We start from the raw sequence: 15,982 nt of genomic DNA, 5'->3' as shown, positions 1-15,982 counted from the left end.
AGCCTAATGGGGGCATCTTAGCTTTAGATCATGTGGAGCTTCGGAATTTAAAGATAAGAGATCTAAGGAGACAAGGTAGTAATGGGTCTACTGCTTCTTTGGATGAATCTCTCATTCAAAATCTTTTTTCCGATGAGAATGCCAAATGTATCCTTGCTACACCCATCTGTAGTTCACGGATGCGGGATGATCTCTACTGGTTACATAATTGTGTCGGGGAGTATAGTGTTATGGGATTCTCTTTGGTGAGTTTATGGAACGAAGGGGCTCGAACAAGGATAAATTAAGGCTTAATGATGATGGATGACACTTTTGTAAACGAAAACTATGGCAACTACCGGGGCCGCAAACGTGGAAAATTCTGATTTGGCGGATCATTACTAATTCTCTCTCTGTGGGAAGCAATTTTGCACGGCGTAATGTTGGGGTTGATCCGGGGTGTAAATTTTACGCGAATGAAGGTATGGCTATGAAAACGATGGAACATTTATTTCGTGATTATCCTGTGTCACGGAGGTTGTGGGCTTGTTCAGAGATTGGCATTCGTAATGACTATGGGTCTAACTTGAGTGTTGGAAAATGGCTCATTGATTGGATTTCCTATTTGGGAAAACTGGAGGAAGTGGATGTTCGATTAGTCCGGTTCCTGGCAACGATTTGGTGTTTATGGAGTGTCCGAAATCATATCCTCTTTCAGGGGATGGGCTTTCACCGGACAATGTTCTTTAGGCTCTGGTCGCAAGTGATGGGGACGGCTGATAAGGCTTTGAATATGGTTAAAAAAGGTAAAGAAGACATTGTGCAGGCTGGTTCTGTGCTGAAAGACGAACGAATTCTCTAGGTTCGCGAAAGTAAACCGGTATGTGTCATGGGGACCATCAATTCTTGTGAGTTTTTTAGAATTATGGTTGATGCAGGTTGGAAATCCATTTATAATGCTGGTATAGGGTGGGTCGTTTTCTCAGAGACTGGGGATAATATCTTTTCGGCAAGGAAAAGTGTTAGGGCTGAGTCAGCTTTACAGGCCGAAATTTGGGGATAAGAAAGGTTCCTTGGACTGCCTTTCTCTTGTTTGTCATCTTGTAGGAATTGAGAGACCACATCATCATGTTGCTACTATCCTCAACGACATTCACTCTCTTTTCTCATCCTTTCATTGTTTATCTTTTAGTTTTATTCCTAGGTCTTTTAATAATGTGGCTCATGGCCTCGCGTGTGAGGCTATGACTAGTTAGGTGTACCTTTCTTTACGGTTGGCAAAAAAAAAAAAAAAAAAAAAATTGTACCTTGAGCGCACTCTATACCCCTGCAGTCCTACACAAGGTCTTAGCTCTTCCAGTTTGGGCAAATGAACAAGGGTGTCAGCTCTGGCAGTTTGGCAAATGGGAATATGTCCACACAAATGCTTCTTTTGTCTACTATCCCGAAGACGAGAATACGACTTAATCAATCATTTTTGAACTCGTCAATGAGTGCAAGGGAAGAGAGATTCTTGAAGATTACGGGTGTGACCCGAGTACCGAGTCACCCGACGCAACCCATTTGTGCTGCCTAGCTTCAGCTTTCTCAACATGGGAGCTGTGATTACCATGACAGGTCCTCCTTCCTTACTTATGCTTGCCAATTCATGATCCCGTAACTTCTTTATTCACACGTCTAGCATAGTCGCATGCAACTCTTTCGGACAGGGAAAATCAACAATATTGACGACGACAACCAATAACACTAGACCAATGACTTCTCAGTTCTCACATTTATCGATATGCCTATCCTCGGCTATACTCAGTGTTAGGGTGCAAACCCATGTCCCACATCGGTAGAATAAAGATGGAAGATCATCTTTATAAGTGTCAAGAAAATATAATAGTACGAGGCCTTTTGGGAAGGAGCCCAAGAGTAAAACCGTGAGGGCTTGGCCCAAAGCGGACAATATCGTACTATTATGGACAGTGGACACAGATGCAGTAGAGGCCCAACACGGGATATTCACGCTTCCGCACAACAAGTTGTATAAGAGCCCAAGGTTCGACTTGGGCTAGACACGAGGATGCATCAGCAGGCCCAAGACTTGAAGTTGTACACTGTAAGGCATGGAACTCCTAGCTCGGGGTGAGTCCTTGAGCAGACCCGGTCTAGGGTTAAATGGATGAAAGGCGTCATAGGTCTTGCGGGACAAAGACCATTTGTGTGCTAGAACTGTTGATCAGGTGGACCCTTATCAGATTGGGTGCCACAGGTCTGGTGGGTCCTTTCCAGGTTGGATGCCAGATACCGTTTGTGTTCTAGGAACTTCTAAAGTGACGGACCCGGTCCAGGGTATATTGGATGCAGAGGATTGTTCGATATGCATGTGTAGCAAATTCCCAAGAAGGGCACATGGATATACAGGCTCAGGAGCATGTGAGGGCACTCACTTGACCAGGCGGTGACATGTGGTGCAAGACATGGCTCGTGGTAGCATGGTGTGTCGGCTAAGGGGAGGTTATCAAGACTTGTGACGTTTCGGGTGTCTAGAAGTTGGGGCTGTAAAGTGTGGGAGTTCTCCATGGAGGTCAAGGTCCGAATCAAGATGATGGTCCTTGGTTTGAGGGGAGGATTGTTAGGGAACAAACCCTTGTCCCACATCGGTAGAATAAAGATGAAAGCTCATCTTTATAAGTGTCTACAAAATAAATAGTACGAGGCCTTTTGGGATGGAGCCCAAGAGTAAATCCGTGAGGGCTTGGCCCAAAGCGGACAATATCGTACTATTATGGACATTGGACACAGATGCAGCAGAGGCCCAACACGGGATATTCACGCTTCCGCACAACAAGATTTGTTGGGTTTGTGCCTTGATTCTGTTAACCGCCGCTTCGAACGACTATGCGGGGGTCTCGAACGGTATCCGTATCTGTTATTGGGCTAGGTCTGTCTTGGGCCTTTATTAGGTCATTCTGTATTAGGTCTTAGAGAGTATTATATAAACTCTCTAAGCCTCTACCTAGTAATCATACCGTCTGAATCTGTAATCTGAAAACTCCTCACATATCAATAAAACTCTCTCCCTTCTGCCCTGTGGACGTAGCTAACACACCGTTAGTGAACCACGTAAATCAGTGCGTTTGTCTCTTTATTGTTTTTATCGTTCTTTCTTGCTTCGTTATAACAAACTGGTATCGAGCCTTCGGGTTCTGACCAGGCGAGAAAAATGTCGGCGATGAACATAAAGATCGATCGCTTTACCGGGAGGAATAGTTTTAGTCTGTGGCAGATCAAGATGCGGGCTCTGTTAAAGCAGCAAGGGTTGTGGGCGCCGCTTTCAGATAAGAAGACGGAAAGCGCAATCGCGTCTATCGCCTTGCCGCTACCGCCGAGATGGCCATCTGGAGGAGAAGGCACATTCAACGATTATGTTGTGTCTTGCTGATGATATCATCACCGAAGTCGCGGAGGAAACTACCGCAACCGGCCGTGGAAAAAGCTTGAGAGTCTTTATATAACCAAGTCTTTGACCAATAAGTTGCTTCAAGCAACGTCCTGTTTAGTCCGAGAATGCAGGAAGGTATGCCTCTTCGGGATCATTTAGATCGCTTAAACACAATTTTACTAGAATTACGTAATATTGATGTTAAGGTAGAAGATGAGGATGCCGCATTAATTCTGTTAGTTTCTTTACCATTGTCGTATGAGAATTTTGTACGTCTTTTATTGTGGGTAAAGATATCACACTCTAGAAGATGTTAGGTCGTCTCTTCATACTAGAGAATCTGCGCCATAAGGCGGCTGTGCAGTATGATAATCAGTGCGGGTTAGCGACCACTTTGGGGTTATGGACGGGAAATTCGGGAAGAAAAAGTATAAGAAGCCTTCTTATTCGGGTTCTTCTAGTTCTCACTGGTACTTCGGTACTTCCTGTAATTCTGGTTCTTATGTTTCTAAGGGTCCTAAACCTACTGATGTCTGTAATTATTGTAAAGGAAAGGGACATTGGAAATTCGATTGTCCCAAGAAAGACAAACAGAACAAGTCTGGTACTGCTACTGATGGTGTAGCAAATGCAGGTTCCGAGGAAGATGATTATGCTCTAGTTAGGTATAGGGTCACGCATCACACTGATGTGTGGATTCTAGATTCTGGAGCATCTTACCATATATGTCCGCGCAGAGAGTGGTTTACAACTTATGAACAGGTAGATGGAGGCACTATTTCTATGGCCAACAGTGCTGTTTGCAGGATAGTTGGAATCGGCTCAGTCAGGGTAAGGACACATGATGGTAAATTCTGTACATTAAACGAAGTTAGACATGTTCCACTGATGACAAAGAATCTGATCTCTTTAAGTACGTTAGACAGTAAGGGTTTCAGCTTTCAAGGTGTAGGTGGAGTTCAACGTCCAAAGGTTCGAATGTAGTTACGAGGGGTATCAAGCATGGTACTCTATATTATCTTCAGGGATCTACTCTGTCAGGTTCTGTTGTTGTTGCATCCTCAGATGTTGATAAAGAAGATTTGACTAAGTTGTGGCATATGAGACTTGGTCATATGAGTGAAATGGGGATGCAGACTCTGTCAAAAGAAGATCTTTTGTGTGGTCACAAGGTCAAGAATCTGAATTTCTGTGAGCGTTGTGTTTTTGGGAAGCTACATCGCAGCAAGTTTCCTAAAGCAATGCATAGGACCAAGGGCACAGTTGATTACATCCATTCTGATTGTTGGGGGCCTTCTAAGGTGGATTCTTTGGGAGGTCACAGGTATTTTGTGTCTATTATTGATGATTATTCCAGGAAGACTTGGATTTATTTGATGAGGCACAAAAACGAAGCCTTCACTCACTTTAAGCAGTGGAAGGCATTAATGGAGAATCAAACTGGGAAGAAGGTCAAGAGGCTGCGAACTGATAACGGCCTAGAGTTTTGTTGTTCTGAGTTCGACGAGTTCTGCAAGAATGAAGGGATTGCTAGACATCGTACAAATGTCAGATACACCTCAACAAAATGGTGTAGCAGAGCGAATGAACCAGACACTTCTGGAGAGGGCAAGGTGCATGCTCTCTAATGCTGGACTAACAAGAAGATTATGGGCAGAAGTAGTTAGTACAACATGCTATCTGATAAATCGGGGACCTCACATGAGTCTGAATCTCAAAACTCCATTTGAGATGTGGTCTGGTAAGTCTGCTGACTATTCTATTTTAAGAGCTTTTGGTAGTACTGCTTATTATCATGTTAGTGAGGGTAAGCTTGAGCCACGAGCTAAAAAGGGAGTATTCATGGGCTATGGGGATGGTGTCAAGGGATACCGTATCTGGTCTCCATCTGAGGGTAGGGTTATTTTGAGTAGAAATGTTGTCTTTGATGAAAATTCTATGGTTAATCCTACTGTGAAGTCTTATATTTTGTCAGATAGTAGTAGTAGTGTTGATAAACAGGTGGAGCAGCAAGACAATCTTGATGAGAGTGTACCACAGGAAGAAGATCAACCACTACAGTCCGAATCCGAACCTGTACCATCAGGTTCTTCATTACTAGTTCCGAATCAGCAGAGTTTGGCCCGTGAGCGGTCAATCAGGCCTAATTTTGGGAAGCCTCCGAATAGACTTGGTTTTGAAGATATGGTGGGTTATGCACTTCAGGTTGCTGAGGAGGTAGATCTTGACTTACATGAGCCATCCACTTTCAAAGAAGCAAAATACATGTTCTGAATACCGCCAATGGCTTGTTGCCATGGGAGATGAGATGGAGTCCCTTCAAAAGAATCAGACCTGGGAATTATTCAAGAAGCCTCAAGGGAGAAAGATTGTTACTTGTAAATGGGTCTTCAAGAAGAAAGAGGGAGAGACTGCTGCTGAGGGTATAAGGTATAAAGCTCGATTGGTAGCTCGTGGGTTCAGTCAGAAAGAGGGGGTAGACTACAATGAAATATTTTCGCCAAAGTGGTCGACATACTTCCATCAGTGTTACTAGCAATAGTTGCACATCGTGGATTTAGAACTCGAACACTAGATGTTAAGACTTTCCTACATGGAGAGTTGGAAGAAGAGATATACATGACTCGACCAGACGGTTTCCAGTTCCGGTAAAGAAGATTACGTTTGTAAGTCAAGAAGTCCTTATATGGGCTAAAACAGTCTCCGAGGCAAAAAGTATAAAAGGTTCGATGACTACATGTTGGAGATTGGCTACAATAGGTCTCCGTATGATTGTTGTGTTTATTACAACAAGTCAAGAATGGGTCTTTCATTTATCGATCTTATATGTAGACGATATGTTGATAGGCTGCAGAGAGAGCAAGTCGATGTTCGAGAAATTGAAGGGTCTCCTCGGTCTTTGAATTTGAGATGAAAGATTTGGGTGCAAAGAAGAAAAATTAAGAATGGAGATCTACAGGATAAGAGCAAGAAGAAGCTTTTCTTATCTCGGAAAGGCTATATTCGAAGGTGCTAGCAAGGTTTGGCATGTCTCTTGCTAAATCTATAGATACTCCTAGTGCATCAAATGCACATCTGTCTATTGCTTTCTCACCCAAGTCAGCTGAAGAAAGGGAGTACATGTCCCGAGTTCCGTACTCTAGTGCATTGGGTAGTTTGATGTATGTTATGGTCTGCACTAGACCTGATTTAGCACAGTCAGTCAGTGTGGTGAGCCGGTTTATGGGTGATCCAGGTAAAGAGCACTGGCAAGCTGTGAAGAGAATTTTTCGGTACCTTAAGGGTACATCTGATGTTGGTCTCATTTATGGAGGTGATAGAGAGTGCCTTGTGTCGGGTACTCAGTTATTCGATTATGCGGGAGATGTTGACAAGCAGACGATCAATGATGGTTATGTTTTTACTCTTGATGGTTCGGTCGTCGGTTGGAAGGCTACATTGCGACCTACGATTACTTTGTCTACTACTTTGAAGAAAGCAGAGTATATGGCGTTGACCGCAGCAGACTAAAGAGGGTATCTGGTTAAAAGGATTGGTCGATGATTTGGGTCTACATCAGAGCAAGCTATTGTATTCAGGATGTCTTAGTGCAATATGCTTGGCTAAAGATCAAGTCCATCATGAGAGGACTGAGCATATAGATGTGAGATATCACTTTCTGAGAAATGAGAAGAGGATTAAGGTGAACAAAGTGGGTACTACTGATAACCCAGCTGACATGTTCACTAAGCCAGTTCCGCATAGCAAGTTCAAACATTGTTTGGACTTGCTAAATATCCGCAGTCTGTAATTGCCCTCTTGGGGGCAATATCTGAGGGGGAAGGGAGAAGAGCTTTCTGGTACATCTGGCATTTATGGGAATGCATCTGGTACATCTGTCTGTTTGTGAGAGAATTCAAGTCAAGGTGGAGATTTGTTGGGTTTGTGCCTTGATTCTGTTAACCGCCGCTTCGAACGACTATGCGGGGGTCTCGAACGGTATCCGTATCTGTTATTGGGCTAGGTCTGTCTTGGGCCTTTATTAGGTCATTCTGTATTAGGTCTTAGAGAGTATTATATAAACTCTCTAAGCCTCTACCTAGTAGTCATACCGTCTGAATCTGTAATCTGAAAACTCCTCACATATCAATAAAACTCTCTCCCTTCTGTTATAACACTCAGACTCTCACATTTTTTAATGTCCTTCACATTCTAGAAACAAAAATTACAAATTTCTTTTCTCCAAACTCCAATGTTAGGCTCCGTTTGACACGACACTTCAGGTAGCTTATTTGACCAAAGTAGCTTATTTGACCAAAATTTCAGCTACCTGGTTTTTTTGCAAGTGTTTGGCAAGTAGCTTATTTGGTCAAATAAGATACCTGAAATGAAATGCCACCTCATGTAGCATTTCAGAAATCAGGTACCTGAAATGACTTATTTTCCATTTTTTACCCTTTTATTCTATAATATTAAATAATTTCCATATTCTTTTACGGCATTTTACCAAAATCAACTACCTTTTCAGCTAGTTTGCCAAACACATTTTTATATAATCAGTTAGCTTATCAGCTCATTATTTTCAGCTACCTAATCAGTTACCTTTTCAAGTTTCAGTTACCTTTTCAGTTTTCAGCTACATTTTTAGGTAGTTTTGCCAAAAGAGCCTTAGTTTAAAAACATTGACACGTTGTTACAGCCAGACAATTTAAACAGCTCCAGATGGAAACACAACCTGGAATCATATTATTATATGGAGTACTTATAATATGAACTAGGAGGTTTATTGTTCGATAAAGGGAGTACTTGATGCCGTTCAAGACATGTTTGGATCCACAACAGTTACAGTATCATTTAAATTTTAAATGCATGTGTGCAGTTCATTAAAATCCAACCTGGAATGTGATTATTGTGTGAACTGTACAATTTCAAGTTAAATGTGGACTGCATCGGATTCGCTCATACAAGTAGTCTTGTTTTTCGCGGAAATAAACTAACATGAATCTGCTGATCACTGGTTCTAACTTGATATACTTCTCCTATATTTTGTCCTTGAATCAAAAAGTTCTACCCATCACTTAAATTATCTCATCGCTATGCTAGTCTGTTCATGGAATTTGAGTAACAAAAAAGTGGGAACTCAACTCATAATGCTATACTTGGTCAATTTTCCATTGTGAGACGTTTCATATTGGATGAACTAGTGCTAATGTAGCACAGCCGTTGTACTATAATGTAGTACACGCACGCGATATACCTAAGAATTGTTATTGCCATATTTTGATTGGTAAAGAATAGTGATCATAAGACGCGAGTTGCTTACTAATTAATTAATTTCACACTCTGATAGATAGTAAATACTCTATGTGACTTAGTATAATTGTAAGTAGCTTACAGATACTGGAACACTATAAATATCATTGTCTAGATGTCATAATAAGCTTGATAATAATGATAATTATGCAACTAACAATGACAATAAACTTTCATATCCAATATAGAGCAAGTCTTATTTATTCTTTGATGATGTTGCTTGATCTTTGCTGCTCGAATCAACTCAATTCAATTCACTGTATCCTGCAGCACAAAACAGAAAATCCAAACTGCAAGTCTTAAGTAGTGCTCTTTACACACGACATTAGAGGCATTCAACCAAAGTGAATTTGTCAAAGCACCGTAAGTCTGTTAACGAGTGTTTCGTGATACACTACAGTTAGACAAAGTGTTAAGTGACATAAGTTGAAACAAAGTGTTAAAGGAGTAGACAGCATTAAGACATTCCTGAATTCAGCGAAAATGAAATGTCCAAATAACATAATTGGAAAAGGATGGCTTACTTGGAGCAGTCAGTCTTGGCACCAGCAGCAAGAGGAATGGAGACCCCACACTTGCCAGGAAGAGCAGCAGAGTAGACAGAGCTGATACTAGGAAAAGCAGCAGCAGCTGTTTTCATGCACCTACAAGCATTTCTTCGGTCTTCTGTGGTCACAGCCATGCTGTTCAGATCCCTCACCCCTTTGCAGCAACCTGGTACAGGTCCTCTACCGCTCTCAAGAAACCCAAGACATGGTGCCAGCTTCTCAGTCACCTGACCACAGGCAATGCTGGCATCGACTCGTGGTGTAGCCATTGCTATGCACACAAGTATGGCGAAACCCAGTTTCAGGATGGTAGAGCCAGCCATTGTTGGAATCTATTATTTAAATGATATTGTCTCTCACGATTTTTCAAAATGGGATAGTTTTGTGAAAGTTTTAAGGATAGATGAGTTGTTTTATATAGACGACTAGAGGTGTTAAGGAGCGGTAGATAAATAAGAAGCAAGTAGTTAGTAAGTTCACCTAGATAAAGTGACCTTGCATTAATTAGCCGACCTCAATAACCCAACCCAACAACGGAACAGAATATTTGAAATGACCGGGACTATAAATCCTGGTTCGGCCTGTTGTTTGCCCGAACCATACTTGGTCTAACCCAAAATGACTAATTAATTTTTTAATAAGACGACCCAAAATGGTTGGACTTGGACTGACCCTACCTGTAATACCGTGATAATAACCATCCACGACACTAATCCAACGCGTACACAACTCAAATGACCTGTTTGGCAATAGAGAGGGGTTAGTGTGGTTAGCTAATTGCATTAAAATCTTGGTTGCAGTTGGTAATTGAATGCTGGTCCTAGGTGTTTTATTTTGCTTCTTGATCTATCATTTTACTACATTAGGGAAACACTTGCCTGTAATTGGTTTTTTGTCATCAATCAATTTGATACAGATAGCCGAAAGATTAGGTGCCGTACTTAATCAATTGTATGGCTGTTACATTCAGCATTCAATAGAAGATTGTGAGATATAGAGATATACTCCTATCTCATTACTATTATGCTACTCTGTTCATGCAATTTTTGTAGGGCAATGTTAATTGAAGGACCATGTTTATAACTGAGTATTTTTATTGTGAATATTAAGGAAACATTCTAGGTTGTACAAATATACCCAATGGTGGAGCTAAGGCACTAGCAGGAGCAGTCGGGCCTCCGAACAGTAAAAAAGATGAAATAGTTAGTTAAAATTTCGACTTTGATTTAGTTACTGTAATTCATTAGTAACTTGATTGTTCATAAGGAAGAGAGAGCCTAGTTAACTACCTAACCACATGTATGATCCTAAGCTTGTCCATGCGGATGGGAGAGCGTTCACTTCATAAACCCGATAAAGTTCCATCCTAAAATCCATTGACAATAGGTGGTGTCCATCTATCCTTGGTTTTAAAAAAGTTCAATTCTCTCCTCTTTCGTCAATGGGACATTTTTACCTGGGGAAGAGTCATCATCACAAAAGGTCATAATCACTCCTTGAAATAATTTGTTGCCTAATTTCCTAAACAGTCCATTACTCCAAAGTGATCAGCTCAGGACGATACTACATTGAGAATTCGTTAATAATTTCATCTTTAATTTGGCATTGTTTAAATAAAGAATTCCTGTATTTGGATGATAGGGCGCCACCGGGTGACGCCCAAATTGGGTGCCACCCTCTCACAATCATTTTTAATTGAAGGGGTCCCCACTCACCCCATGTGAGAGAGTGGCGCCCAAATTGGGTGTCACCCGGTGGCACCCTTTCATTTTCCAACCTTTGGCGTCTTTTCCCTACGCTACTAAGCCGATATTCTTTTCCATGTAAACAGACGTACAGATGAGTGGGATTAACATCAATACTAAAATGGATTTGAACCCTAATTATAAGCTATGTTACTCCGACTCTTCTAATTTCCTCGCGTACCCGTGTCCGACACTCGACACTCGGACATGGGTATGACACTTGGACACTTCATTTTAGACCAAAATATGCATATTTTTCAGAATAATAGCCGAGTCCGACACTTGGACACGCACCCGTGTCGGATACTTCTAAAAGAGTCTGAGTAACATAGATTATAAGTACCATTGCACTACTCATTGACGACCAATTTGTAGAGGTTGTGAGTTTTGTGAGACAGAGCAAATCACAAGGATATATAAGTTGTTGCACGCAGTAATAATAATGTATATGTAGCATTTAGAGATTACAATTTTACAAATAGCAATAATGAATACGTTGAAACATGAAAATACAGAATATGGTTCAAATAGAAATGTACTGTAATGAAATAGGGTAAGTAGAATCCCATGAGTAACTTTTATTCTGCACGCACTTGGCTGCGAGATACTGAGATAGCAATAATTGTGTACCTTAGTTCACCCTGCAACAATAAGTAGTGAATGCAATTATTAGAGGATTAGATTTGTAATTATTGTTCTTGATTTGCCTTTAATTATGGACGTAGGTAGTCGGCGTACTACAAATTAGACATTCTCGTCTTTTTTTTTTTTTTTTTTTTTTTTTTTTTTTTGGAACAAAAAAAGATAAACTTACAAAAGAAACTTCGAAAGAAGATTATGAGCTATCCTATTCACCCCCCTGTGACAAAGAATTAAGAGAGCAACAATGAAAATGAGACGCAATAGACTTCAAATCATGGATAATGCACTTAACGATGCATTCGCCTTCTCCGCTCCAAAGAACTCGCATAACCAAGATAAGACAATCTGTAACTAGTCTAACATGAAGGTACCCTTCGTCCAAGGCCCATTTGAGAGCCATAATAGCTGCATTTCCTTCGGCATGCAGGGCAGACGAGGCAAACGAGCGGGCGTGAGCAGTATTCCTTAAGGTCCCATTACCATCAAACAAGCACCACCCCATACCAGAACTTCTATCGGCCCTCCAGGCAGCATCACACTTGATAGTGCAAACATTTTCGCACCCAGGACCACCAACAATCCAATAGGGGAAGGAGTTTCTAATTCTCTTAGCTAAACCAAAAGCAGGAGAACAATCCAACAAAGGTGCTCTAAGGAGGCTAACATCCTTACTGCTCACCGCCTCTTTCATACACTGAATGTCACCAAGAATAGAATTGAGAGCACTCAAAGGCCAAGGGCGACGCTTTTTGAATACCATCTCATTCCTACAACACCAAATTCTCCAAAGGGTAGCAATAAGGGGAAAAAGGAGGGAGTTGGGATCTGGGCCAATTAAGAAATAAGTAACCCAGTTAATGACCCAAACCCTAGCATCAATGTCCACCCCTCCCGTGATTCTAAGTCCTAAAGGACAGCCAAACCATAAAGCCTTTGCAAAGCTACAATCTCTGAAGAGGTGAGAAATAGATTCCACACAAGGAGATGATTCATCACAAAGAGAACAGGAGGATTGCCAATCCATTTTTCGTTTGAGGAATTCAGAGCCCACTGGAAGGGCATTAGCCATAAATTTCCATAGAAACACCTTTAGTTTGTTAGAAATAGGCAACTTCCAGAGCTTTGATTTGCAGAAGGTCACAATTGGTGCAGACATTCTAGATCGATCGACATTCGAAATAGGTCCATTAGATAAGGCCATAGCGGCAGCATAGTATCCCGACTTGACTGTGAAACCACCATGTTTAGAAAATTTCCAGTAGAAGGAGTCATCCGAGGGTTGAAACGGGATATAAGTTGCGAGGATTTTCTTTGTAACTCCTTCACCCGGATCGAAACCAAGAGAGGAGAGATCCCATCTCCTATGATTATCATGAAGATCACCAACCAGTAACGTGGAATCAGAAGTAGCCTCAATAACATCCCCACAAAGATCATGAAGACTATAGCCCTCAATCCATTTACTTTTCCAAGCATTAAGCCGAGAAGAAGATCCAATAGTCCAAGCAATATTGTTGTAGATAAGATCAGAGCCCCATACAAGGCTTTTTAGAGCCCAAGACGAAGCTTGGGAAGCCTTCCAACGGTCCTTGAATAAAAAATCATCTTGAACACCAAGCTTGGGACCAATAACTTTGCTAATAAGGCTACCCGGGACACATAAGATTCTCCAAGCAGACTTGGCCAGAAGAGCTTGGTTAAAACATCCAATATTGCGAAGTCCAAGACCGCCTTCTCCCACAGGCCTACTAAGGAATTCTTTACTACACCAATGAATGGACTTATTTGTTCTAGTACCACTCCACCAAAAATGCACCATCAAGGACTGAAGCTTTGATGTTACACTTACCGGTATGCGAAATACCGATAGAGAGAAAAGAGATAGTGAAGAGAGAACAGAACGAATAAGAGTCAATTTACCAGCCGAGGATAGAAGAATGTTATTCCAGGAGGATAGTCTTCGCTTAGTCTTGTCAACAAGATATTTAAATAAATCCCTCTTAGAAGACCCAATACTTGTTGGTAAGCCAAGATAGTTTCCCAGATCATGCTTGGGAGCAAATTTAAACTCAGTCAAGCACTTCTTGACCGTCATAAGTGAGCAATTTGGACTGAAAAGTAAAGAGGACTTATCTTTATTAAGGCATTGTCCAGAGGCAACACAGTATTCATCGATAATGTTCATAAGAAAGTCCAACTCCCCAAAGTCACCTCGAATAAAGAAGAGAGAATCATCCGCAAACAATAAATGGGAGATTTCCGGCCCATTCTTGCAAATTTTGATACCCTTAATGAGATTGCCATCCTGAGCGTAGAGAATCATTTGGGATAGAACTTCTGTACAAAGCGCAAATATATAAGGGGATAAAGGATCACCCTGCCTAATTCCACAGCAAGGGTCAACTTTTCCCATAGGAGCACCATTTGAGAAATCTTGATAAAACAGATAAATGAAGCTCAAGGTAACGGCATACTACTTTCATGTGAGAAATCTTCGGGCAAACCACCTTTTGATAGGATACATACGCGAGAAATAATATATTATTGTGGAGTAAGTCTCTGAGGATTTTAGCTAAAAACGCAGTTCTAAACCTCATATTCATCGATCACGCGTCGTCTTATTGTATAAACCACTCATCAAAGAGATGTTGGAGGACGGTTGATGTGACATTCACTCTTTTTTTTTTTTTTGAAATCCTAAGGGTGGGTTTAATGCATTACCAATAAATCACACTCGGCCAAGGCCGTAATGTAGCTGTGAATATCCCCCGTCCACACACGCTTACCTAGGTGCCATGGGCTATAGTGCGTGAGAGCATGAGCTACGCTATTAAGTTTACGACTACCAAACACAAACAAACAAGAATCAAAAGAATTACAAATAGAAAAAATGTCGTTGTAAACCAAATGGATATCGCTTCGCCCTTGCCTCCGCATCTTCAAGTCTTCAACCACACGTTCAAACAATCACTTTCGATGATGACATCCTTCACACCGATCCGTCTTGCCTCGCAAATTCCATGGTAGACAGTTATCGCCTCCGCAACCTTCGGTTCAATCTCGCCTTGTTCTTGTATCGTGATTGCCCAATCGATCATCCCCGAGATCCCTCGACACACAAGACCCCATCCCACTCCCTTCCCCTTGATAAATCCCGCGTCCACGTTCACTTTGCAGATCCCTTCCCTCGGCCTCGCCCACTTCTCCTCCAGCCCAGCTGCACTTCCACCACCATCCGTCCCCATCTGCCCCCCTCCCCTTAGCATCCCTCCGGGTGTCCCCTGCGTCTCACCCTTCATACTCGCACTCCTCATCTCCATGAACAAGTCCTTTGCACGTCGAACTACCCAGTCAGCCCTCCATTCTCCGTCATCAAAAACTGCCTTGTTGCGCCTCTCCCAAATTGCCCAGCAACCCATCATAAAGTTCATCCTCTCAGTGACCCCAATCTCCTTGAACATCGCCTACACCTACTCCCTCACCCCTTCACCGCCCTCCTCCTTCCTTCCCTCAATCTCCAGCCCATCCCACACCCCGCAACCCAACCATAGTCCCAAATTGTCTTCACACAATCACGACACCGCGGGCAAAAGAAATCCGTCAATTCCGATCGGGCTGCAATATTCTTTTTGGTAGCTACGGCATCATTACAAAGCTGCCAGAAGAATATTTTAATTCGAGGTAAAACCGGCACATTCCACACCGCATTCCATAAAGCCTTATCGCGTTCGAAGGACGATTGCCCCACTTCATTTGCCCCCTCTCCCTCCATAATATGATAAGTAAATTTGACCGAGTACTCACCCTCTTTGTCGGGATCCCAACACCACTCATCCCTTGGTTTCGAGTCACAAATCCGAATATTCAAAATTCTATCCGCTTCAAAAGGGAGGAAGAGCTCGCGTACCTTAGTACTGTTCCAGCCGCACCCATTCTCTACAATCAAATCAGCCACGCACATATTCTCATCCGACTGACCTCTAGGCGACACCGCCCTTCTACTCTGCGTATTTGGAATCCATTGGTCCTGTCATACCTTCGTTGTCAAGCCATCCCCAATCCATCGCCTAATCCCCTTATCTAGGACTCTCCTAGCCTCCCATATACCCCTCCACGTATAGCTCAGGCAATTCCCAAGGTCAGCTTCGATAAAAGACTTCCCCGGAAAGTATCTCCCCCGCAACACACGGACCATAAGGCATTCAGTATTTGTGACCATCCTCCGTGCTTGTTTGCCAAGAAGGGCATTATTAATGTAATCCCCTATAAAATCTAGTGCAAAACAGTGGCGGAAACACTGTCGAATGGGATTAAATACACAATGAAAAGCTATGTGAAAAAATAAA

General features: G+C 42.1%; 4 protein-coding genes across 4 annotated transcripts; 2 read left to right on the top strand and 2 right to left on the bottom strand.

The window, feature by feature from the left end:
- The first annotated feature begins 5,110 nt into the window (after positions 1–5,110).
- Positions 5,111–5,683, top strand: LOC141651752 (uncharacterized). The gene has a single exon (XM_074459451.1). It carries the CDS (start codon positions 5,111–5,113, stop codon positions 5,681–5,683), a length of 573 nt encoding a protein of 190 aa, XP_074315552.1.
- A 753-nt stretch (positions 5,684–6,436) lies between these two features.
- Positions 6,437–6,919, top strand: LOC141651751 (secreted RxLR effector protein 161-like). Its single transcript, XM_074459450.1, has one exon. The coding sequence runs from the start codon at positions 6,437–6,439 to the stop codon at positions 6,917–6,919; it is 483 nt and encodes a 160-aa protein (XP_074315551.1).
- Positions 6,920–8,737: 1,818 nt separating this feature from the next.
- LOC141653602 (non-specific lipid-transfer protein 1-like) lies at positions 8,738–9,674 on the bottom strand. The gene is made up of 2 exons (XM_074461428.1): positions 9,226–9,674; positions 8,738–8,965 (listed from the first exon to the last, which is right to left on the bottom strand). Exons 1-2 carry the CDS (start codon positions 9,570–9,572, stop codon positions 8,956–8,958), a joined length of 357 nt encoding a protein of 118 aa, XP_074317529.1. The 5' UTR covers positions 9,573–9,674; the 3' UTR covers positions 8,738–8,955.
- A 2,167-nt stretch (positions 9,675–11,841) lies between these two features.
- LOC141651750 (uncharacterized) lies at positions 11,842–15,097 on the bottom strand. The gene is made up of 3 exons (XM_074459449.1): positions 14,589–15,097; positions 14,423–14,478; positions 11,842–14,069 (listed from the first exon to the last, which is right to left on the bottom strand). Exons 1-3 carry the CDS (start codon positions 15,095–15,097, stop codon positions 11,842–11,844), a joined length of 2,793 nt encoding a protein of 930 aa, XP_074315550.1.
- Between the last annotated feature and the right edge of the window lie 885 nt (positions 15,098–15,982).

This window comes from Silene latifolia, chromosome 4 (genome assembly GCF_048544455.1).
Source record: "Silene latifolia isolate original U9 population chromosome 4, ASM4854445v1, whole genome shotgun sequence".
NCBI classification, from domain to species: domain Eukaryota; kingdom Viridiplantae; phylum Streptophyta; class Magnoliopsida; order Caryophyllales; family Caryophyllaceae; genus Silene; species Silene latifolia.
The sequence above is the reverse complement of the archived record's forward strand: the minus strand, read 5'-3'. Positions and strand labels throughout refer to the sequence as shown.